We start from the raw sequence: 25,128 nt of genomic DNA, 5'->3' as shown, positions 1-25,128 counted from the left end.
GTGTTGTTCTAGGTGGCCATGGTTTTGTTATAGTACAATATCTATTTTTCTTTTCTTTTTCTTTCTCTTTCATTTAATCCTTTTTATTATTTCATTTTATCTTTTTCCCATTTCATATTGTGAGACCTTGATTCTCAGTCAGGAGGACATTCCTCTGGAGCTGCTTTGTGAACCAAATCAGGGCACTAGGGTGCCATGAATTGAAAATGGGTCATGTGGAGAATATCCAGGTCATCATCATTCCCCTGTGACCAGACCATGCTGTTGTAATCCTTGAGAGCTTGGAGACTGAGATGAGAAATGCAAGGAGGTCGAGGAGTTCTTAGAACAAGGCACTGAAGCACTAACAGAGCAGGGAGATGGGATAGAGATACACCAAAACTAGCTGCTTTGTGGGTCAAGTAGTCTTTTTCCTGTCCAGCAAGACCTTCAATCTTTAAGAAATAATCCACTGATGAGGCTTTATACTTTTCTAAATGAAGGACAACGACTAGGCTGAGCAAACTCAACATTCCCAAGTCTGGTACAGTGAGCTCTCAGTTACACAAAGCTCTGTGTCTTACTGAAGTCAGTGGGAGCTCTGTATGCCAAAGGCTTGCAAAATCAGGGCCATTCGAGTTTTAGGTTCCCATCCTGCTTCCATTGACTGTTCTGGAAGAAGACTGGGCCCTAAGTTTCAGGTTGATATCCCACCATGCAGAGTGTGTAACCAATTAATCTGCGGATTCTTTATCCTAATACGAGTCTCTCTGTGTTAATTAGATGTTTCTGGTAATTTGAGGCACATCATCTGCCCCTGCTGTCTATTATGCCATTCATGAACAGGAATAGGTTATGTCAAGTGACTTGCAATCAGCTGTTAGTATTCATATATGATAGTTAGAGCACAGTGTTTGATATACAAACTAAAGACTGCCATTGAATGAGGAATATTGTGGCTCACTATTTGGGTGCAATTTTGGAAGAGTCACAAAAGCATATTCTTTGGGTAGGCGTTAGATATGAGTGTTGTTTAGGAAAACGTGCAAGACAGCTTGATGATTACATTTCCTGCTTTGCACTATCTCTCAAGAGATGGTTCAAATCCAGAGAGTCTGATTTTATTCCCCTAGGCCCATGGGAGTTGGAAGCAGCATGGAAATCATGTGCTTAACTAACAGGGCACTCCATGGCCCTCCCCAGACCAGTAAGAGTTCACAGTATTTAGAGATGGAAAAGGCCTTTAGAGTACTTTGTCTAGTCAGTGCTCCCCAGCATATTCTCCAGTGCTCTGTTCAGTCCAGTTTTAAATGAACTAGCAATGAGGCTTCCACCACATCCCTCAAGAGACCATTCCCCAAAGTAAGAGATCTCACTGTCAGGAAGTTATACCTGATATAGAAGCAGCTTCATTAGCAGATGAAAACTCCATTGACTGTTGAGGGCAGGCAATCTGAGGGGCCATTTTGCTTGTCTATAGCATATATTTTAGATTGTGGGACAGATAAGGCTAATAAAGACAACAAGACTCAGTTAGGCACAGAGCCAGAATCCTCTGTCTAGATCCATCGCTTCCATCTGCTGAGTACAGACAAACAGCAGGGATTGGAGTACACAGCTACTGAAGCAGCAGCCTGGGGAGGAAGCGTACAAAAGTGCTTACTGCTGGGCTGAAGAGCACACAGTAAAGATCACTACAAATGTGGTAGCTCAGTCATGTTTTAATAATCACTTGGGCTTTGTTTTAGAAGGTTGATAGTTGAAGGACCCGCACCCCCTGCCTCCCGCTATTCCCAGAAGTCCGTCTCCTGACACTGTCGTCAATCTCAGAGTTCATTTCCTGGTTAAGCAAACAGTAATTAAATAACACAAGACGGGCAACGCCTAGAGACACTGTCTCAAAACTCACCCTAGACTGGTCATGTGACACCAGGGGTCCCAGTGTTTTGTCTCTCAACTAAGACATATTAATCACAAGTAGAATTACAGACCGTGACAATCTGTATACATGAAAGGCGAGTGGGCCCACACCAATGGTGAAATATACTTCGCTTCTTGGCCAAGCCTGTCAAAAGAGGACGTGCAAACTGGCCAGTATTAGGTTTGGTAATCCAGAAATAAAATTGCCATTCAATTGATTTATGTCTGCAAGTCAAAAGGGTGGGGAAGAAAAAGAGCTCAGAATATCCTGATGCTGACCAGCGACACGTGATAGCTCCTGTGTGCCGACAGTAGTGTATGCCATGTATCATCACTGGTGACAAGAAGAGAGAAACAGGGTAACCCTTTAGAAATGATTGTAAAGTGTAAACACAAATAGATAGTGTAGTACAAGGAGTATACTGCAAATAGTGGAATGAAATTAACAAAGGGAAAAGATGACTTTCAGGGAAAAATGCCTATACTACCATCTGTCCTATGGCAGTAGAACAGTGTCCCAAAGAAAAGTAGGAGAAGCACCCCTCTTTGGACCATTTAAACAAGAATCAATAAAGCCCTAGGTAACAGACCGTAGGGAACAATCTTGTATTGGCAGAGAGATGGATTAGATGACTGAATCTAATGAATGATTAGATGATCACTGGGTATGTCTACACTACGAAATTAGGTCGATCTTTAGAGACTCAAGGGACCAGACCTTTCCTTCACTCATTTGTACAGTAAAAAGAGATTTACTTGCAGCGTGTTTTGAATAACCCTGCGTCGCTCTGTTATAGACAGTTTTAGGACTCACTTGTTGCTGCTGAACGTTTTTATATTAAAGGGGCACTGACAAAATAAAATGCACTACTTTTTTTAAAAAAAATCCTTACTTGTGTAGGGAACAGCACCTTAAAACTGAAAGAATTTTTAAAATGTAAGTTTGCTTTTCATTACTTATTCCGATTATTTTCTTTCTGTGATTTATTAATGATGGGCATGGAAACGAGATTGGTTGATTTCATTTCAGTCAGTTTTGCATCTGGGTTTTCATGGTCCAGCTATCATGCTTCTGGATTTCAGTTTCCAGCACTTCTAGGGAATGCTTAAATCTTCCCTAAGCTGTTTTCAACCTTTCTTATTACCAGCCTGAGTGGAAGCAGGAAGGAGCAGAAACTTTGGGTAAAAAAAACCTGATGTCACAAGATTACTAGTCCAGAGTCGAAAAAGGCTTGGGGAATTTGGAGAATTACTGTTCAGATTTCTATTACTACAGTGTTTAAACACTGGAGATGAACTGCCAAGCTTGAATGTGCTCTAAACTTTAGCAAGGTTGATGGAGTTTGAATCTGGGAGTTTGGTCCGGGGCCCTACAAATGCTTTTCATTGAGGGGCTGAATTAAATGATTGCACCATGATCCCTAACAAACCAAGCACCTAAATTACAATAACCAGCTTAGTGCACGACAGCTCAGCATCTCCCGGCTGCTTGATTGTACACCTTCTAAAGGAGGCTCTTTAAGCAATGAATTAATGACACACCTGGTCCCTTTAAACAATATACTTGATGCTGCCTCCTGCCTTTTAAGAATAAATGGCATGTTGTATGGCCTCTTGTAAGGCTGCTTCCTTGCTTTAGTATCGCTGCTGTGTAAGTCAAACTTACTTTAGTATAAGATTTCTTTCTCAATAAAGGTTTCAACACTTTGTCCATTTCTTACCTTGGTAAAGAGGCTCACTCTGTAATATGGTAACAACCTGTTAAATAGAGGGATCTGCTGATTATATCACTATATAATTATTCTCTAAACAAAAGCTCATTCTTGTAATGATTAGCATTTTGTCTCTGATATTTATATGGCAATGGTTTATAAACCTGTTAAAAATGTCCTAAATAAATAGACTAAATAAGTAAATCGATTTAAAACAAATGATTCATGAAACCAGAGCAAAGCATCATAATTAGCCTCTTGAGCCTTGAAGAACCACTGCCATTGCATTCTTTGGCAGATTTCTGCATCCTCTGAGATCTCTGCCGATTTAAATGCATTCCACTGTGATCTCAAAATGATGTTATTTGCTTTAATACTGCACTGTTTGCTTTCAGGATATATCTATCACAGTTTAATTTCATCAAATGTGCTTAGCATGCAATAAAGCCCTTTGAACTTGTTTTCTTCTTTAGCTTGCACTGGAGTAGGAACAGTTTGGAATATAACTATTTAAAAAACAAAACACTTTTCCTTGCACATGAGCGGCCTGAACAAAGTTGATGAGCTTCGCCTCCTGCAGTCATGAAATTACCCTTCTAGAGTTAGAATCTGTCTGCCTTTCTTTCTGATGAATTTTTGCCCTATTGAAATCAATGGGAATTTTCTCTCTGACATCATTATGGTCAGGAGTCAGTCCATAGCCACCAAAACAACAGCCTGAATCTTGAGAGCATGACCCCATTTCAGGCTGTATGTTATTTATTTATTTCTATTGCAGCAGCAGAGCTGCAGTTGTGGATCAGGACCCCGTTCTGCTAGGCAGTGTACGAACTCAGAATAGAAAGACAGTCCCTGCCTCAAATTCAAGGATCATGCAGATTGCGGGCATTCTCTGGCTCTTCCTGTTTTCTGTTTGGGGAGGGGAGATTTCTTAACACCTGTGGTTTCCTTTTCAACAGAAAGAAGGCCAGTCCAGAGCTTACCTCATAGCCCAGGAGCTGGTGTCTTCGGAGAAAGTGTGAGTTCATTGTTAAAATCTGGCTGCTATCTTTTAAATGAAGCTGCACATTCCACCCTGATTCATTCAGTGCTAGCTTGATGGCAATTAATATAATTCTGTCTCTTTCTGCAGATATGTGGAGATGCTCCGGCTGTTACGTGCGGTAAGTAAATCATTTTAATTGTTGAAACCTAATTGCCCTCTTACTTAGCTGTAATTTAGGAGACAGAAAAAGCATTGAAGAGGCTGAGGTGAATTCTGTTAGGAGTGGCTTACAGTGGGGAGGTGCTTGCTGAGGCATTGCAAAGAAATCTGTCTTCTGATAAACTACTCTTTCTGTGTGTGCCAAAAATCTGGAGTTTCTCATCCATAAGAAAGAACTACGGGCAACAAACCTCACCAGGCTTTTATTTGTGGAGAGTATTTTTCTTTAGAGAATAACATTTCATAGGTAGAAGAGAGAAGAAGAGTGAGTCAGAGAAGGAGATCGTGATTGAGATAGAGAGATGAGAATTCTATCTTAGGGAAAAGCAGTGTAGGTGAAGAAGACTTGCAGAGGGTCCATGTGAACTTGTTTGAGTGGATTCATTTTGCTCCCATTAAGTTGTGCTTTCTGTTTGGGGTACAGCCAATCATGCCATGGGCATGGCTAGGCCCACACCAAGCCAGAGACAGCTAGTGGAGAGCAGGCTGGGTGGGCAGTGCAGGGGTGAAAGTAACTTAAGGGACTTACCGGTACACAGGGCCGGGGTCCTGATCAAGGGAGGTGGGGGGCCTCGGGGGGAAGGGGCGGGGCCTTTAAATCCTGGAGCCCTTTAAATCACCACCGGAGCCCAAGGGCTCCCGCCTGCCGCTGCTACCCCGGGGCTCTGGCGGTGGGGCTCTAGCGGGGATTTAAAGGGCCAGGGGCTTCAGACGCTGCCAGGGCCCAGGGCCCTTTTAAATTGTCAGCCTGGGGAAGCTGCCTCCTGCCGGTACGACCAGCTGTGTACCGGCTCTTTCTGGTACACCGTATCAGACTGGCTTATTTTCACCTCTGGGGCAGTGCTTGAGGTTTGCTCACAGAATCATAGAAATTAGGTACAGAAAAGACCTAATAAATCATTCCGTTCATCTCCTGGACAATGCAGGCCTGTTTCCTAGGTCTTCTAATGCTTTGTCCATACTAGTTCTAAGTGTCCCAATCCACATTTCTTCCCTAGAGACTGTGCCACAGCTTACTAGATCTCATTCCAAAAGTCTTGCATGGCTGTGTTTGGGAGGGGATAGCGAAAGAACAGAGCTTACCCACCCCTGCTGAGGAATAAACTCTGTGACAATGCAAAAGATAGTACTGGGGTGTCCTTGGAAGATTCCCCAATCCTTAACAGTGGGGAGCGTCTTTCACAAAGAACAAAATAAGGAAAATAGGAAATCAACAGGGCATTTCTGCCTCCTCCTTGTGCCTCTCTCAGGCCAATTCCCAAAGCTGAAAAGCCTACCCAAGCTTGGGCAGCGGGACAGCGGTCTCCAGCATGATGAACACCTTGCAGACAATTGCTTTTTAGCGAACAAACTGGAGATTGCTGAACCTGCCAACTGGTAGCCAGTCATTAAAAGAGACTTCACCAGTTAGCGGAGTCTCTCATGCATTGGACCAGTTGGTAAAAACAGCACCTGCTGCCAGTTTTGTCTACACGGGCGCTCCCACCAGTACTAACCCAGTTCAACCAAACTGGTGGTAGCATGTTTTTTTATAGAATTCCCTGCCTAGACATGGCTAGTGGGTGTGTAGCCTCCGTGCTACTGCAGCTGGGACTTCCATGAGGAGCTTCATGATCTGGAGGGAACAATTCTGTGAGGTAACCCAAAGGGAAGCTTCCCATTGGCTAAACTGACTGGAATCATGCTAAAGTTCACCTCAACTGGAAGCTAGATAGCACCTAATCTTACAGGGTGTTTGATTCTGGGATTATGTGCAGGTTATAAGAGCATTTACTGCCTGGGAAAACCATTTGGAAAGAACAGGAAATGTCTTTTTTGCTCTCATTTCCAAGCTGACAGCTGTATCCAGGGGATGGGGCCTTTGTTTTATGCCTGTGCTTAGAAGGTTTTAGCTTAGAAACATTCATGTGAGAGAGTATGCACCACTCCATTCCAGCTGGAAAAAATCCTAAACTGCTGGTAATCCATAATAGAAAGAACTCCCATAAAAATTACAGCTCGTAGACTAGTTACGGGAAAACTCTGCTTTGACACTAATTTTATCTACTTAGCGCCACAAAGTTGGCTTGAAGGTACAAGTGAATGAAAACAAAGAGGGCTTTCCTGGTCTGACCCCAAAATGTAAACCACACACTGCTATCCCTTGGGGGAAGTTGTATAGTTTCCACACAGCCAATGTGTATTGCAGAAACTGCGTAGCATTAGCTGTAGGTTTGTTAGCCAATATTGAAATGCTGTTTTAAGACAGGAGGGAAATCAGCCCAGTTTTCATGATGATTAAGACATATGGCTTAGATCAGCCGGTTAGCCTCATTAGAGCGGGGAAAGAATACCTGTGATAGCTATGTTACTATGTTGGGTGATTCTCTGTGTTCTTGTTAGTCATCAATTTCATGCAGAACAGTTGGTGTTTTGCTTTCAGTGTAAGTGTTTGGGTCCATAACTGAATGTTCCACTAAATAATTTTCAGCTAGGGATTTCATTATCTTCCTTGCCATTCATTCATTCCCTCCTGGAGAAAGCAGCATAGTTGTTTCCCTTTGCACTTTATTACATTAATTTTTAAAAATTCAGGGAAACAAAGGAAGAATTTTAAATTTAAAAGGAGAGTTGGGACCATGCCAATACATTGCATTTGAACACCCCAAACTCTGAAGGACTTCAGATCCATACTTCACAGCTCTTTCTCCCTGCACCCTTTCCATTTCCTTGATGAGCCAAACCTCAGGATCCAAACCACCCCAAACTTTGGTCTTGAACCTTGCAGCTGGGGTTCATCTGTGGGGTACTGAGAAGCTTCTGCTTCAAGTGGGTTTATTTTGTTAGCCATATTTCATTTTAATATTATTACACACACAAAAAACAATGTTACTAATGTTAAAAGAACATTAAGGTTGCAAAGCCAGACACTCAAAAATTAGAAAATACCACAATTAATATTGGCTGTTCACTCCTCTTCTAACCAGTCACAATTTCTACCTTCCAGGTTCTTCATCCCAGTCAGACGCCATTTTTAAGATAAGGTTCCACCTGCACAACTTTAGTTAGATCATGTTTCCATTCTGGAAATATACCCCTCCATCTTCCCAAAAATATACAGTGGCTGAAAGAACACAAAGACTCTGGAGGACTGTTGTCCATAAAAATGATCAGCAAGTTTGTTTTTTCAGATTAATCTTGATTGTTTCTATTCATTAACTATCCCACTTCTTGTGAAGAGATAAGGCATAAATGGTTCCTTGGAAATAACATAATGAGAAGGATGAATTCATCAGAAAACTTTCACCTCTTGGTCACTGGTTCAAATCCACCTCAGGTTAGCAGAGATGGAGATCCTTGTGAAATGAATTTGGTGGTCTCATTCCTATCCTTAGTGCACAGGTGCCTACCTCACAAGCAAACTTCATCACACGTGGCAGCAACTGGTACCCTTGCTGGCTACCGCATCACAGTGGCACTCAAAAATAGCTAGGCAATTGATATGCTGTGACTGCTGCTTGTTATACTAAATGTGATCGTGTCATTATTACCGAGTCTTCTCTCACTGCCATTCATTAGTTGTATCCACCTATTGCCCCTCATCATATGCTGAAATTGTAAGCTCTTTGGAGAAGGGATTGTCTTTTTTATTGCATGTGTGTGCTGTCCTCAGTCCAATGGGTCCTTGACCCCAGATTGGAGCTTTGAGATGCTATTTTACTACAAATAAATAATAATAATTAATAAAGAGGTCGCTTTGTGCATTTGCATAGTATTGGGGGTGAGTAATACAAAATATTACTCCTCTTTGCACCCCAGGTTGATGTAAGTACCACATTGTATCACTGAAACTGGCACAAATACCCCATTGTGCACCCCAAACTCCCACAAATGTCCCAAGAAAAGCAGTCGCTCCTTATCCACAACAAAAGTGGCATTGAGAGTGCCCCCCGGGAAAACTGAGCTTGGACAAACTATTATTTCTGGTTTATTATCATCTCTCTCAACAAAACCTTTTGAAAGTGCTATTTTTAATGTCTCATCTTCTTTTACAAATCCACATCTCAATAATGAAGACTGAGAACTAAACCACACCCTGACTGGTTTTGGGGGTGGGGGGGAAGTCTTTTCTTAAGACAGCCGCAGGAGCTGCATTTTCCATCAATCTGTTTGGCCTTTCTGCAGAGACTTTAATAGTTTGATTGATTGCCAAAATGATGACATTTCCATACACCCACTCTGCTATTGAGCTGAAAGAGTGGAAACATTGTGTTAACTCAGAAACTCTGTATCAGTTGGAGTGGTAGTTGTGATAATAATCTGGAGGGTTAGATGTTATTTGCCCTACTCTAAGGGTATGTTATTTGCCGTTCTCTGGGGTATGTTCTTTACAGGACTCAGACCAGGTGAACAAATCAGGCAGTCTGGACCTTGCAAAGATTCCCCAAACTCTTGGTAATGGGGCAGTCTTTCCCAGCATCTGTTCTGGCTTCCTCACGCCTTCCAGGGTTGCTTCTCCCTCACTTTTCATTTTTTTAAATTTAGGCCATAATTAGCCTCAATCCATCCTTCACTCCAATGTGTGTGCATAATTCCCATTGAAATTATCATCACTTATCTCTTCAAGTCAAGGAGTGAATGAAATTATCCCAAGAGATTTGTCTGCACTGAAAAACTGACACCCTAAATTCCCCAAAGTTTAAGGAGATCTGATCTTCTATTCTGGTTCAGGTTCTTTTCATAAAGATGGGCCAGAACTTCTATGCTCATATTAGAATCCAAATATGAGTTTCATCAACATTCAAGGTGGTTTGGGTCTTCTGTTGCAGTTTGGACTCACCTCTAATTTTAACATGTGACCAAGGTTTGCTAAAGGCATCCCTCCATCTTACACAAAGAATTTCTCCCTGGGTAGCAAGGAGTTGCACAGCATGGAGCAGATTGCACAAAGGGCAGTGTACTAATAGATGCAAAATATACCAGGCTCTGCACAAGCTGGGAACCCAGACTTGGGCTGGACTCCATAGCTTCTCCAAGGCTATTAATAGAGAAGTAACATTGAGGAAACAACTGAGCGCAAAAATATATCAATATGCTCTCGCTGTTTACTTGAAAATGTAGCATACCTGAGTTTTCAAGATCTAAATATGGCTTACCTTAAAAGTTCGTCTTGCTGATTGAGTTTAATTTCCAGAACTCCTCTGAGGTAGCACTATCTCACCAACATTCTTTCACGCACAAGAAAATAAGCGGCACCTGATTTAATTCCTTGATACAAACAGAGCTATGACTGTACATTATCAAATATAGCATGCAGTGCACTATATCTATTCAGGTTTCAGAGTAGCAGCCGTGTTAGTCTGTATCCGCAAAAAGAAAAGGAGGACTTGTGGCACCCTAGAGACTAACAAATTTATTTGAGCATAAGCTTTCGTGAGCTATAGCTCACTTCATCAATTCAGTACTATTTAGATGGACATCATGTAAAGACCTAAACAGGCATGCTAGATAACATAGCATGCAATCTTCTCTCTACTCTTAGCACACTATTACGTTGGGACCAACTCTTACAGAAAGTAACCTTTTTGGCCCTAAAGTCTTGATAGACCAAAGATATCTTAATCACTACTTAAATGGAAAAGGCTGGAAGAGATCATCTGGTGAGTGATTGGCTGAGGCATATTTTTGTTTCTGCTGTGGATTCCTTGGGTACTCTGCAAAGTTTGGTTGGACCAATCAAGTGATTATTTTCCCAATGAAATGCTTTAGTGAATGGAGAAGCCTGGCCAAAGGAAGAGCTTGTTTGGCTGATACACTGTCTGAAACGCTTGACAAAAGCCTAAAAACAAATTGTGTCAGAGAACAATAGCCCATCTTCAATTTCGTTAGGCTGAATTTATTTTCTTTATTTATTTATTCATTGTTCTCTTCATCTGCAGTGGGAAAATAGCTCTGCATGCACTAGAGGGATTTTACAGTGTGAACCCTGAGCCAAAATGGCTGTCAGACCATTTTGTACATCTCTTAACAGGAAAAAAAATCACGCTTGGCATCGGGTCAAGTTCCTTGTAACAAGCCCTATTGATACAGTATTCAAAATGTGCACACTACAGTTTGCCAGTTCTTAAACTCATTTGCAGTGTTTTGGATTTGTTTGTGTGTGTGTGTTCGTGCTGAGGTCAGGGTCCCTGACCTAGATTGTACCCAGCAATAGCAGGATAAGAGACTAATTGTGTCTGCCGCGATAGTTAGAATTTCCTGCCGTTCATCTGGCATTGTTTCTGCTGGGCTCAGTAATGAGAAATTTGGGAAGATCACTGTTCAGTGTAGTGCGTGGGCCACTCACTCTGCCACTGTAGAGGTGCCACTTTTTAATTAGAGGTGCCATTTCCTCTTTCAAGACCAGGAGAGAGGTTGAAGGTGATAATGAGTATGCCCCCAAGAGCAACACGCAAGGCAAACATGGCTCACAAAATATTAAAAGGAATAGCTCCTTCAGCTTTAATATGGAGGTGCAGAAATCAAAGACTAGGTCCCCCTAGAATATAATGCTGGGACAGTCGGAGAAGACTAGAGCATTGCATCCTGGGGCATGTAGTCTCTATGGGCCACTCCACCATATCAGAGGAGAGGGTGGCTCTAGAAGTCTGCTCCATTTTATGCAAATTGTTATGTTCAATGAAGACTTTGTACTCCCCTACAATTCTACTCCCCCACCATCTCTCATACTTCCCCAATGGGCTGACACTACTGGCCTCCCGGTACTGGTATATATCATGTAGATTATCAGTTTGGTTTTTTTAGACAATGAAAACTCTACATAGACACACAAGGCAATTTCCATTAATATGTAGGTCTTTATCAACTGAAAAGTGTAGAAGTCTGAGAACTGGACAGGTGTTTTGCTGTGATAAGGATAAACACTCTGTGTACAGACATAATTTCTCCAGCTGAAATATTAATGTCTCCACCTGGGAACAGAGTCCTGAAAAACAGCTGAGGTTTTTCATTAATATATCCGGTCAGTTCATTCCCATCCCACAGTTTCTCTGTTATTGTTATTTTTTTTAAGTTTCCTTCTTTATTTGAAAGCTCACAAATCTCATCCTAAACCAAAATAGTCCTTGAGACTTGTTGAAATGCTCTAGGTGAAATTCTACTGGGCTTGCTTCCGTTAGAATGTTTTCTGGCCATTATGGCTTATAGGGTCAGATCTTCAGCTATTGTATATCAGCATAGCTTCATTTTAATAGATATTAATAAAACTGTGTCCGTTTACACCAGCTAAAGATCTGGTGTCATCTGATTCATGCAGTTCCCTTGAAGTAAATGGGCTACACTGATTTACCCCAGCTGAGGGAGGATTTTAAGCCAAGATGTGTCATTACTTAAAGTACTGTTCTACTCCAAAAAGTGATTGCAAAAATGGCATTGTGGCCATGTTTATTTTCTCTCAATACCTCCACATCAGATATGCTCTATTGATAAGTAAGAAGATGTGTTTTTCCTCATTGCCAGCACCACAAACACATTCTGCGATCTGAAAGTCAAGTTGTTGTTTTTTCCTGGTTTGTGCATCACCACCAGTGATAAGATTCCACAGGCCACATTCTGCCCTCAGTTACACTCATCATGGCAAGGATCATGACTTCCATTATGACTGAATAGTACCTTGTACACTGTGGGCTCTTCCAGAAGAAATAATAATAATAATATGATGATGATGCTTTAACTGATTGCTTATAGGTTATAACCTATTTAGGAAGGATAAAGTGGGCAAAAGGGGAGGGGGAGTGGCACTCTATGTCAAAAATGGCATTACCTGTTTCCGAGTCACTGATAACTCGGAAGAAAATTATTTTGAGTGCTTATGGATCAATGTCCTAACAGATAAAGCACAAAATGGGGTAATAGCTGGTGTCTGCTACAGACCACAAAATCACAGTAGGGAACAGGATCTTTACACACCTATCTGAAATGTGTAGGGGAAAAAAGCTGCGTAATCAAGAGGGACTTATAAACCAAATCAACCGGGAGGAAAAATTAATCATAAAAATGTGAATGATAATTGGGAATTATTTAAGAACACCAAACACTTGCTAGATGCCGAAAAAGCCACAATCCCACAATTGAGGAAGAAGGATGTATTGGTTAAAAAAAGACTTGCTTTAGAGGGGAAGTGAAGGCAGCTATAAAAAATTATAGAGAAGGGTATAATACAATCCAATGGCTGGAAGTAGAAGCTAGAAAAATTCAGACTGGAAATAAGGCATACATTTTTAAGTTAGAATAGTTAACCACTGGAACCATTTACCAAGGGTCATGGTGGATTCTCCATCACTGGCAATTTTAAAAACTATATCATATGTTTTTCTAAAAGATCTGCTCTAGGAATGATTCTAGGGAAGTTCTAAGGCCTGTGTTATATGGGCAATCAGACTAGATGATCACAATGGTTCTTCTGGCCATGGAATCTATGAATCTATTAATCAGTCTCTGCCTAACTTTGGGAGTGAAGATGTAAAATCACTTTTGTTTTTTGCTTCATCTTCAGGCTCTTTCTTTTTCTCTCTCTCCACTTTCGTCCACCCAACTTTCTTTCAGAGGAACAGCCGTGTTAGTCTGTATTCGCAAAAAGAAAAGGAGTACTTGTGGCACCTTAGAGACTAACCAATTTATTTGAGCATGAGCTTTCGTGAGCTACAGCTCACTTCATCAGAGCTGTAGCTCACGAAAGCTCATGCTCAAATAAATTGGTTAGTCTCTAAGGTGCCACAAGTACTCCTTTTCTTTTTGCCAACTTTCTTTCTAATCTAACCTAATTTATTCTGTCTATGCATGAGACAAGCAGACAGGTATCAGGAATCCTATGCAAAATTGCTCTATACTGTATTATTTTTAAGTAGAAGTGAGAAATTAGGGCAGAACACATTCCCACTAATGCCAAAGTAGCTGTTCAAGTTTACTTGAGAATCTACTAGTATCTCCACATAGTTTTGCCTGCTGGGCACTTGCCTTGCCTGAAGTTGTTGCTTAGTGCAATGGAGAAAACAACTTAGCCTGATCTGATTGAGGTCATGCAAGGTTAAACATTCTAAGGCCTATGGGGCTGGAAGGAACAAACCTGAGGAGAAAAAAAGCATCACAAAAATGTATGAGCTGCATGAAACTTGCAAATTGACCTTTGACACTTACATGGAATCGCTGCACCTGACTGTTTACAGCCGGACAAGGAAGCAGACTTACTGTATTATTGGAGGGAATCTCCTCCCAACCAATGCATGGATTTGATGTGCACACGTGCTAAGTGAACAAACGATGGGGCATTGTAGAAAAGCAAATGGGGGCAGGGTGGGACAGCAAAGAAAAAGTTTCTTCCAATCTTTAATGCTTTCACTATATTGGACATAAAAAAGCCATGTGGCCAGGATAAAGAAATGGCATCTACAAGGTATCAGAATCACAGCTTCTACTACTAACACTAATAATTATTAATAATAATACATTGCATATCTAGACGACCTTTTCATATGCAGAGCTCAGATAACTTTGTATATAAAGAGAGTCAACTTTTGATACTCTTCCTCTCCCTGAGTTGTACCTTTTCTCACAAATCATCCCACTGAAGTCAGTGGGACTACTCAAGGTATAAAGTGATACTCAGTGTGAGTAAGGATGTAAGAAGCAGGCTCCAACTCCTTAAGCTTCACAACAGATTTGTTGGAGAGGTAAAGAACACAGAGAACACCTCTCCTACCACGGAAATGCAGCTTCCTTTAGGGTGGACTTTGTTCACAGGGCACAGCAACACTACACAATGGTCTGACAAGTTGTGAAGGAGAACAGACTATCCCTTGGAAAATGCAAGGGGAATTTAGTGAGGCAGAATAGAACTACCTGAATAGGAACATAGCCAGCACATGACGGTTGACTAGTCTGATGGAAAGAGTCATGGAATCTGTAATGGCCACAGGTGGTCAGCCTCATCTGCCACATGCCACCCCTTGCAGAGTGTCCCTTAACATTGTGCTGGATATTGGTTCAGTGTAAAGAGGGGACTTAAACCTGAACACCAGATCTGAACACCCCAGATCATTAGGGTGTTTGAAATCCAAACACACTTCTGGCTCTGGATCAGAATTTTAACTCTGGAGCCAGTATTCACTTCAATGCTTACTCAGAGAGAAGAGTGCCATATACTGACATCCCAGCACCACTTACTATGAACATTTGTCTCACTGTCTATGTCTACATAGCAATTAAACACCTGTGGCTGGCCTGTGTCAGCTGACTTGGGCTCGCTGGGATTGGGCTGTGGGGCTGTAAAATTGCTGTGTAGATGTTTTGGTTCAGGCTGCAATCCGAGCTCTGGGACCCAGTAAGTGGGCAGGGTCCCAAAGCCCATGTTCCAGCCTGAGCCCAACAGTCTACACAGCAATATAACAGCCCCGCAGCCCAAGCCCTGTGAGCCTATGTCAGCTGACACAGGCCAGCCGCAGGTGTTTAATTGCTGTGTAGACATAGCTTTAGTCTCTCTGAGCTCCATGACTTTCACAAGATCCAAGTTATAAGCAGTTTCCAGTGGCAGTCGAGGCTCAGAGATTCTCTTGGGTGCTGTCCTTAGGCAAATATCTCATGACAAGTAGCCGTGTGCACAGATGAAAAAGCAAAACATTCTCTTTGCTTTAATGATAGTTGTGAACATCTGTGTGCCTCCTTTTCCTCAATTTCCAAATCTATACAACTTAGTTTTCTAGGGCTTCCAGCTGTGTAGTATCTGAGCAATGCTGGAGGTAAGAACACCATATCCAAAGGGAGATGGGAGATTTAGTTCATGAATGTTTGTCAAGTACTTCGAGAGCCTCACGTAGAAGGTGCGATATGTGAATTATGTTTTTATATATACACTTGTTTGTGTACACCAAAAATTAATACAAGACTTATGTTTCAATAATTTAGTCTTTTAAACCCTTGCGCCTACCCTGTTATAAGTGAATGTGGGTCACCTATCCAGTTTGTCAACTTACATGCATACGCAAACACTAGAGCAGATTTTACAATGTAGTGTAGTACTGTGCGCCCACGTATCAGAGTGCAAGACTGAGTCCTTTTGGGGATCGATTGCTATGAGCAGAGGCTGAAATGGAATGGTTTTGGTTCATGCCTCTGTTTTAAGGAAATTTTGATCCAGCAGGAAATTATATGGACTCAGTGTTTGGTACCTTCTATGTTTGGCTGGGTTGTTCAGAAAATGAATTTGGAGACCTTCAGGTGCCATAATGGATTGGAGTTGGACTGCACAAGAATTTTACCTTTGATTAATAGCTTCCCAGGCACTCAGCACTTTCAGCAATGGCATAATAGCAATAAACATCCATTTCCAAAAAATTACTATTATATTTCAGGATTTGATACTAATTATTGTGAGGCTGGCTATCCAGGCAATTGGAATTCAATAATTTCTCAGAGAGTTAATTATAATCACAAGGCTGGGCAATTAATGATTAATTAAATTTGCTGACATTGAGTGGAAAAGAGGTGCTAGTCTTTTCATTCCTTTATGGTATAAAATGGGCAGTTATTTGTTCTGTGGATGTTCATTTGGAATGGGTGGCAACTCCTTAACATTCTAATCAGTTACTTAAGCAGATTTGGGGTGAACTTGCTACAGCTGCTAAACTTCTCTTTTCTAAACCCTGAGTTAATTGCAATGACTGAGGAACTTCAAAATGATTAGTAGATTCATTTCAATTAGGACAGGCACCCAGAAGGGGGATTGGTTGCTACAAAGAATGGGAAAAAAGAATATGAAAGTCTTCCACCTCTGTATGAACAGTTTAAATTCAGCTGGGGTCTTTATTGTCTGAAACTGTAACCAGCTGAGCATGTTTAAACGAGGAAAACTTGGACCTGTAATGGGATAGCCATGATGGAGGCATCGGTGGTGGAGTGATGTAGACATGGCACAGACTTGACAACTAGAACTGGACAATTTTTGAAATTTTGAAGGAAAAATGCGATTAAATTCTTTATGAAAATTTTCATGAGACTTGCATCCTGTTTGGGGCCAGCCATAGAGTTGATCAAAACATTTCAAAATTCAGAAATATAGGTGGAAATGTTCATGATTTTTGGTCCTCTTTTTTTACCAACTGTAGTAACACAGTGATAAAAACACTTGCCCCCGTCTACGCTACAGCTTCTACCATTCGTCCGCCAGTGGAGAATTACAGATCCAAATGTTCCCAGTGTAGATACAGCTTCTGAGCACCTTTTGGTGGTTTAAATTAAATAAGTCCCATTCTGGTTCCCAGTGAACTAGCATGTTCACCACACCTGGCACTAATTGGCTGTTGCAAAAGAGAATCCAAAGAATGAATGGACCATCTTCACTCTTACCCATAGGCAGTTCTTCCAGGTAAGGTGGAGGATTACATTAGGACATAGGACTGGAAAAGACCTCCTGGATCACTGAGTTCAGTCCCCTGCTATCACAGACAATCCCATCATATAGTTCTGTTCATAAGCTTATCAAGTTGCATCCTTAAATTAGTTAGGTTGTTTGCCCTCACTGCTCCTATTGGGAGGCTGTTCCAGAACCTCATTCCTCTGAGGGTTAGAAACCTTCAACTAATCTCCAGCCTAAATTTATTCATGGCCACTTTATACCCATTTTTTCTTGGGCCAGTGTTGTCCTTTAGCTCAGAATAGCTCTTTTCCCCAGCTCTGTCTCTGTCTGTGCTGTGCTTGTTCTGCAGATAGAGACAGCAGTTCAGACCCCAGTACTGTTAACCTAGCACCTTTCACCAGCACTAAAATCACATCTACATAGCCCTCAGCTGGGGTAAATCCAGATAGCACACTGAAGTCAATGGAGCTACCATGATTTACATGAGCTGAAGGGCTGGCCTTCACAATTATTGGAGATGCGGCCCAAGGTAAAATTTGGATCCACGTTGGAACAGCCTCAGAGTTCGTGGGTATTTGTACCTGTCGGTTACCAGATTTCATGGAGGTTTGTACTTCCAAGCCTATCTCTAACACTTAGGTGAACTATCCAGACCTCTTGGATGGGCAAAGTTAAGCTGTCTCAGGGCAGATTCTTGGCAGCATCTCAGCAATTCTCATTACCGGCAAGCTGTGAAATTAAAAATGGAAAGGGAATGAAAAAAAAAATAATTTTTCAATCCCTAAAAGTTTGACATGTTGGAAGGCTCCTAGATCATGTCTACTAGATCTAGTGGGAGAAGATTCTTAGCTTCTCCAAACTGATCTACTCATCCTTGTTCATGGCTGGATGTAAGAAGCAGTGCATCATTGAACGAGATATATGGCCGTAGCGGTTTCTTTTTATTGAGCCTTTGCTTCCTTTCTCAGCACATTCAACCACACTACACACAGTGCGGCAGGAGGCCAGGAAATTGTCTCTGAGTGGAAAAAACTTGCTACCATTTCTATTAACTCACCCAGCAGAATCAGCTTCCCATGGAGTGTTAAAACAACTGCATTTTTTCCCGTCGGATGAATAAGCTGATGTGGGCAGACAGTGTATGTGGTTAATAGATCATTTAAAAAAAAAAAGAGAAGGTTGTTTTTAATAATAACTTGCGGTTTTCACAGTAGTGTGTGAAGAAATACAGTCACAGCATGGGGTCACCCAGACCATTAGGATACTGAATCTGTCTGTCTCAAGCCAGAGAGTTCAGGCTAAAGCAGAATTCAGCTTGTTTGAACCTGTTGGAATAGTGACCCCTGATACTCTTTGGTCTTTTGGCTAAAGCCCTGGACTAGGAGAATGCAGACTTGGGTTCTATTTTGAGCTCTACTATGACTTGTTGTGTAATCCTGGGCAAGTCACTTACACTTCTCAGGGCTTTAATTCTATCAGTGGGGTTGTGCTCACTTGATCCTTGGTCTCCTCATGTGCAGCGTCAACAGAATCCTCACTGGAATACTTCATGCTTTAAAAGGTTCTTCCTGCGTATTCTATACGTCACTGTCAGGATAGAGTGGAGCAGAGTCTTCATATCGGGTGCAAACATTCACCCTGAGCTAGATTTAGCAGCTAAATCCCAGTATATTTTTAATAGCAAATTTGAAAACAAAGAGAACTGTGGCTGTTTTTTCAGGACCTCTAAAACAGTTGCAATCAAATAATTACATAAGACACCAGACCCTTTTTAATGGGATGCACTAGGGCAGTGGTTCCTAAACTTGTTCCACCGCTTGTGCAGGGAAAAGACCTACCACGTCCGCAGGTTCGGCCGATTGCGGCTCCCACTGGTCGCAGTTCGCTGCTCCAGGTCAATGGGAGCTGCTGGAAGTGGCGTGGGCCGAGGGACATACTGGCCGCCGCTTCCAGCAGCCCCTGGAGCAGCGAACCTCAGCCAGTGGGAGCCACAATTGGCCGAACCTGCAGACGCGGCAGGTAAACAAACCGGCCCGGCCCGCCAGCGGCTTTTCCTGCACAAGCGGCGGAACAAGTTTGGGAACCACTGCACTAGGGGATATAGATTAACCTTTATCTGTAAACTGTTAAAACATAAGTGATGTTATATGCTACATCTGCACAAGGGCTTTGATGGCCTTACGGGATGCATGCACTAAACTTCCTCTTCTGGGGGCTTGAGTTCAAAACCTAAACTTAGATTAGCATTGAAATTAAGTTCCCATCCCCTGTGCACCTTTGTCTCCACTGCCATATCAGTACACTATAACTTAACACACTTCTCAGACCCTACAGAAAATCTGATCAGGACCAGTCAGACAGGGTGGCTCAGGTTGAGAAGATTCAGGTGCTTTAGCGCAGCCTTATAAAGAAGCCCACACTAATGGGGTCCCTGCTCTTTTTGATGCATTCATGTTAGTGCTAATTGTGCATTGATGGAGCCTAAGTATTTGTACCTAATATTTTCAGTCCTCCACTGTCATTAGTTTCCAGTGCACAAAATGTGCCTCCACCCTAAACCTGAAATATTGACTTCTATGGGTGAGAAGTTAATTCATTCTCTACGGCCCATTTAATCCATGGCTTCTCTGCTGAGACTTCCAACCAGATTAGCCCATGAGCGCCACTTGGGGTGACAGCTTTTGCTATGTGGACACATAACTCAGCTTTTAAAAGTCACCACTGAAGTAGTCTTAGTCCAGTTCCCTGGGGACAAATATCCACATCACAAAAACCACCAACCCCATTGGCTCTGATTGGCAACACTGCACTCACCAGAGAAACTAAGTGGACCATGGAGGCTAAGCTCCCCTCTTGTTTCTAGAGGTGGTTGCTATGGTCAGATAAGAGGCACGTTCATGAGGCAGTGTGTGAGGAAGCTACCTCTGCTGATACCTATTATGTAGACACTGAGTTTCAGTGACCAGGGCAACCAATCTGGTGTCTCATGATTCTAAGCCTCCCTGGGATCTCTCACACAGCAGTAGACCTGCCTGCCAACCCCACCTGGTAGGTGACAGCACATCATCAAGGCCTACATAGACACATACACACAGAGAGTAAAATATTTCTACAGATTAAAACAATGCTGGAATGGGAGCAGGAGAGAAGGGGGAGATCATGAGAATCGTAATAAAAGAAACAGGCTATCCTGTGGTCAACTGCATCTTTTTCCAGGATCTGCTTATGTGACTGACCAGGCTATGTCCTTCCTGGTGCTGTCTTCAGACTCCTGCAAGGGTCTGGCTAGCTTTACCTTTAGCAAGAGCTAATGGAGCGCCCCCTTGCTTTATAGTCTCACACTCAAAAAGCAAAGGAAGGTCAGATAAGGACAGATAATTTTTTTATGAAACAGGAAGTTTTATAATCTCCACACCTGCCACTGCTGCTCTGTGCGTAATCATTGGGAGCTTTCAAACTCTACAATTAATAGGCCTCACTTTCAAGCTGGCTTTGCAATTAATTGTGCTCCCTTTCTCTCTTTCTTTCCCTTTCTCTCTCCTCCCACCTCTCCTTCTGCAATAAAACTCCAGACACTTCCTAGTTTATTAGGATGCAAAGGAAGGATTGGGAAAAGTTCTGAATAACTTTTTAAGTGATTCCGTATGACTCTCCAGCACCTGCCCTCATCACAAGTTGGAATGTGCTTCCAGTTTCCCAAATGCTCATTTATTTTCATAAACCTTGTGGAATCCAGTTATTTCACCTATAAAGATCCCATTGGCGAAAAACAGGAAATTTGACCACAAGAGCCCTACCTGGTCCAGACTAAGGAACACCCAGCTGCCTGGCTCAGACTCATCTCCTAACATCCGTTTCAGGGGAATAAAAAGGAGAATTTATATCCATTAACAGTTCTGCATGATGCTCTCCAGGCATATTTCTGAATTGCCTAATATCCTCTCTGTTCATTCCAATAATGCTTTGTTGTTGCAGTGATACTGAAGAATTAGGTGCTGGAGTGTTATGTGTCACAGCAATACCCCTAGTTTTGTTCTTTAGAATTTTCTTGAGCTAGGATTGCCGCTCTCTAATAATCTGCACAGCTGTATAGGAGACCTGACGTCTAGCCCCTGAGCTGGCAAGACACAACAGTAGCACTAGTTTAGGATAAAGATTCACCCCACTCAACAACAAACTATTCACCTTTTGAGTACAGAACGTGATTTTGCTGCTGTGCATTCTTAGAAGGACACACTATTCCAATGGAATATCAGCATTTTAGTTCAGAAAGCTCATAACTGGATAGATTATCAGTTCTGAAGCCATTAAGATGGCTTCTGAAGGGAGTTCCATCCAGTCGACCTTGAGCAAAAGAGATAATACACTACATTTTTTCCTGATGTTCCTTGTTTCCACTGAGTCTAGTGGATGAATTTAATCCAATACCACCACCTTTCCTTTATATAGTTCTTTGCATAACAATGTACTTCCAAAACTATATGCATACACAATGGAATTACTTTCCTACCATGGAAAGGCAGTCACTTCTGATGTTGCACACCACCCAGCAAAACAACCCAACCCCTCAGGAGAGGTAGTATAGATTATGATGTTTGTGAGACTTCAGGCTGAAAAAAAATGTGGGCTGCAAAGTGGTATTAAAGTAAAGAAAAATTGGGGGAAGCATTAGGGATCTTTAATGGTCCCATGAGAAAATTAGTCACTTCATTAAAACCTTGCCCCAAATGTATCCCTTGTGTAATTACATCATTCTGTAGTTACAGTAGAATGATTGTGGACTGCTCTATTTTCTCTGACTTCCCATACCTTGTTTCGCAGGGTTTCATAAAATAATGATGTTTAGGTGCTTTACCTGCAGTTTCAGCAGTGTTGGTGATTTACCTCCTATTTTTAGTCTGATGTAAATTCTCTAGAAATGGACCCTCCGACTATGCCCGCTGCATTGCCCTGATATATGTGCAGTTAGATTCTTTGGGAATGCAAAAGAGATGAATAGCTATCAACAAATTTCTGAATTACAGAAGAAAACAAAGAACAATGGGAATTTGATTTACAATACCAACAAAGAGATAAGAATTACTGTGTACAAGACCTTTTCGAAGTTCTCCCTGGAAAACTCCCTAGTAAGAGGTTTTATTTTATTTTCTCATCCCACTTAAAATCCTGCTACGCATATATTACATGTCCTGATGAGCTGCATGTTAACTGTATTCTTGTGAATGTAACATATGGGATGCCCCCACCTTTCTTGAAAAATAAGAGCCTCCAGTACAATATATTTCTTTCATCTAATTCATTCTTTTATCTCTTTTCATGTCATGATGGTATTTCAGGCATATATGTATTTTCTATCATGATGTTTGTATTCACTAAAATATGATCAAGCACCCTGATGTCAGTGTTAATTGGGAAGAGTGGATGCCATAATGATATTGTACTAATAGGTACCGTCGTGACGCTGTAGGATTATATTTTCTTCATTTTCTAAACAGACTCTGACCTGGATATATTTTAAAGTCAATTTCTGTATGAAGGTAGCTCTAACTGATTCTGTGCCATATTTTGCAAGAATATAAATTTGTTAGCACCACTGTTTTGACCATCTTTTAATCGGCACACCTACTGTAAATTCCCCCTGCTGTTTCAGTTGGATGTGTGATTCTTCACTTCCAGTGCTAAACTGTTGGATGATTTTGCAGTATGCTGTTAAACAGCTGTCACATACCACACTAGAATGGCTGCTTTTGAGTTCTGGAGAAATTATTCCTATGTGCATATAGTATTTAAACCACATTGAGATTAAAGGTATTTTCCAAATATATTATCATTATTTATTATTATATTATATTATTATTATTATTGAAAAGTGGGTCTCAATTACACTGGATTTCAAATTGGAAATGATTGGTTGGGTTGTTTAATTTATATCTCCTCCATCCTTCCCTCGGTAAATTAGGAATTTGATTCAGTGTTGCCAATTCTTGCAATTTTTATGACAAGCCTTGCAATATTTGATGTTTTCCATAAAGCCCCAGCTGCTGGACTGATGGAGTTATGCAAGACTCACATCTTTCTTTTTTTTCTTTTTCTTTTTTAAAAAGGAAGTTTCTAGCTGACAAATGCTTGAAAATGTGACCCCACTGCAACCTAAAGGCTCAAAACCCAGAAAGCAAAAAGTACCCAAATTTATTTTTTAAAATAATCTGATGGGATTGGAGGGGGGGGGCGCTATCTTTTTTTTAATTTTACATGTTTTGGGTTCTCAGTATGTGGACTTTAACCTGGAATTTACAGTAACTGTGAAACTAATGGGTGAAAGAAAATGCATCCTATGTTCTCCTTCCTCTTTTGCCCACGATATGCTAGTACAGTATTTATAGTGTATCTTGTAATTCCCATAAAGTTTCCTGATTGTTTGTAAATGAATTTTGGAATTTAAAGGAAAAATAGTAATGGTTTAAATGCAATAAGGAATCTTTGATCTGTTGCCTTAGCCGCTGTGTAACAGGTGATGTATTCACAGGATTTCTATGAAGAGGTCTTGAAAGTGCTGGGGGATGAGGATGAAAATGAGAGGGAGGAGGTGAAGCTCAAGCAGGGCTTGAGTGAGATCCCTGAAATCTACAAACTACACCAGGAGATACTGGGAGAGCTGGAGGAAAGAGTCCTCAATTGGTAAGTGACAACTTAATGGCTTCATCTCATCCTCAATATATTCAAAATATTTGATTTTCCTTTATTCCAGGAACCATGGGCAACAGGGTTAAGATTCAAACAGAAGAAAGAAAAGATGCTAAACATCTTTAATAGGGTTTACATATAGGTTGACCAGGATGGGTAAGGAATGGTGTCCCTAACCTCTGTTTGTCAGAGGGTGGAGATGGATGGCAGGAGAGAGATCACTTGATCATTACCTGTTAGGTTCACTCCCTCTGGGGCACCTGGTATTGGCCACTGTCCTCAGACAGGATACTGGGCTGGATGGACCTTTGGTCTGACCCAGTATGGCCATTCTTGTGTTCTTATGTTGAGGGAGGTAAACTTACAGGGACACTGTAAGGTTGGGAGACTGAATTTTCTTGTCTATGCCATGTTTCTGTATTGTTATTTTACCTACCAAAAAATACAAACATCTCAGTGCTCCTGCGCTACCCTACAATGATAAACCATTGTATACAGCCCCATACTCCTAAGCAGCCCCATAAATCAGTGTGTGTGCAGCCCATCTCACGTGAACTGTCATTTGCTATCTGTTTGTACAGTGCCTAGCCCACTGGGGCCCCAATCTGGTTGAGTCCCCTAGGTGATTGTAAAAAAACAGTCTAATGTGTATGGACTGTGATAGACTCAAATACCAGGAAGGGGAAACAGGCAGGAAAAAACCCTCAGAGGCATTAAAAAATATAGGAAAATATCTTTTCTTAAATTTTAGATCTCATAGAAATTGAAATAAATTAGAGCAATTCTCATGGCAACTTCCTAATATTATAGCTCCCGGATAAAAGAAACCCACTCAGAGTTTGAACAAGCCTTTGCTGGGGTGAGCTTTCAGGCTAAACACAATCTTTCAGGGTTGCTGAGGGTCTCTGCCTAAACCAAACTGTCCTAGCTGGACTAAATCTTACCAGGATAAAGCACGTCTCTGTCTTGCCTAGACAAAGTCTTTCAGTGCTAGAGCAAATCTTTTAAGCTGGATAGGTCCTTGTCTGAGCCATGCTTCCAAACTAAAATGTATCAACTAGCTGGGACAAGCCTCTGACTAAGTAAGACTAACTTCACTCCCAAACTGGCTAAATCAATGAAATCCACGGAAGTCCTCTGTCTAATCCAAACTCCCTGGCTAATCTGACTCTTTCAGAAGCTGGGGCAAGCTTTATAGCTCCTTAACTCCACCCCCACTGAACTCCAGCCAATCAGCAGTC

General features: G+C 41.5%; 1 protein-coding gene and 1 long non-coding RNA gene across 5 annotated transcripts in view; one reads left to right on the top strand and one right to left on the bottom strand.

The window, feature by feature from the left end:
* LOC125640295 (uncharacterized) overlaps positions 1 to 25,128 on the bottom strand; it is a 95,068-nt gene that overhangs the window by 7,638 nt on the left and 62,302 nt on the right. The gene's annotated exons all lie outside the window — the stretch shown is intronic.
* Positions 1 to 25,128, top strand: part of FGD5 (FYVE, RhoGEF and PH domain containing 5) — a 156,186-nt gene that overhangs the window by 78,294 nt on the left and 52,764 nt on the right. For all 4 annotated transcript variants that reach the window (XM_048858707.2, XM_048858710.2, XM_048858706.2 and 1 more), the window contains 3 exons: positions 4,571 to 4,629; positions 4,744 to 4,774; positions 23,730 to 23,881. In XM_048858707.2, coding sequence (XP_048714664.1) covers positions 4,571 to 4,629; positions 4,744 to 4,774; positions 23,730 to 23,881 — 242 coding nt within the window. The remainder of the gene's footprint in view (positions 1 to 4,570; positions 4,630 to 4,743; positions 4,775 to 23,729; positions 23,882 to 25,128) is intronic.

The sequence above is a fragment of the Caretta caretta genome, chromosome 7, assembly GCF_965140235.1.
Source record: "Caretta caretta isolate rCarCar2 chromosome 7, rCarCar1.hap1, whole genome shotgun sequence".
NCBI classification, from domain to species: domain Eukaryota; kingdom Metazoa; phylum Chordata; order Testudines; family Cheloniidae; genus Caretta; species Caretta caretta.
This window is presented reverse-complemented; position numbering and strand designations above follow the sequence as displayed.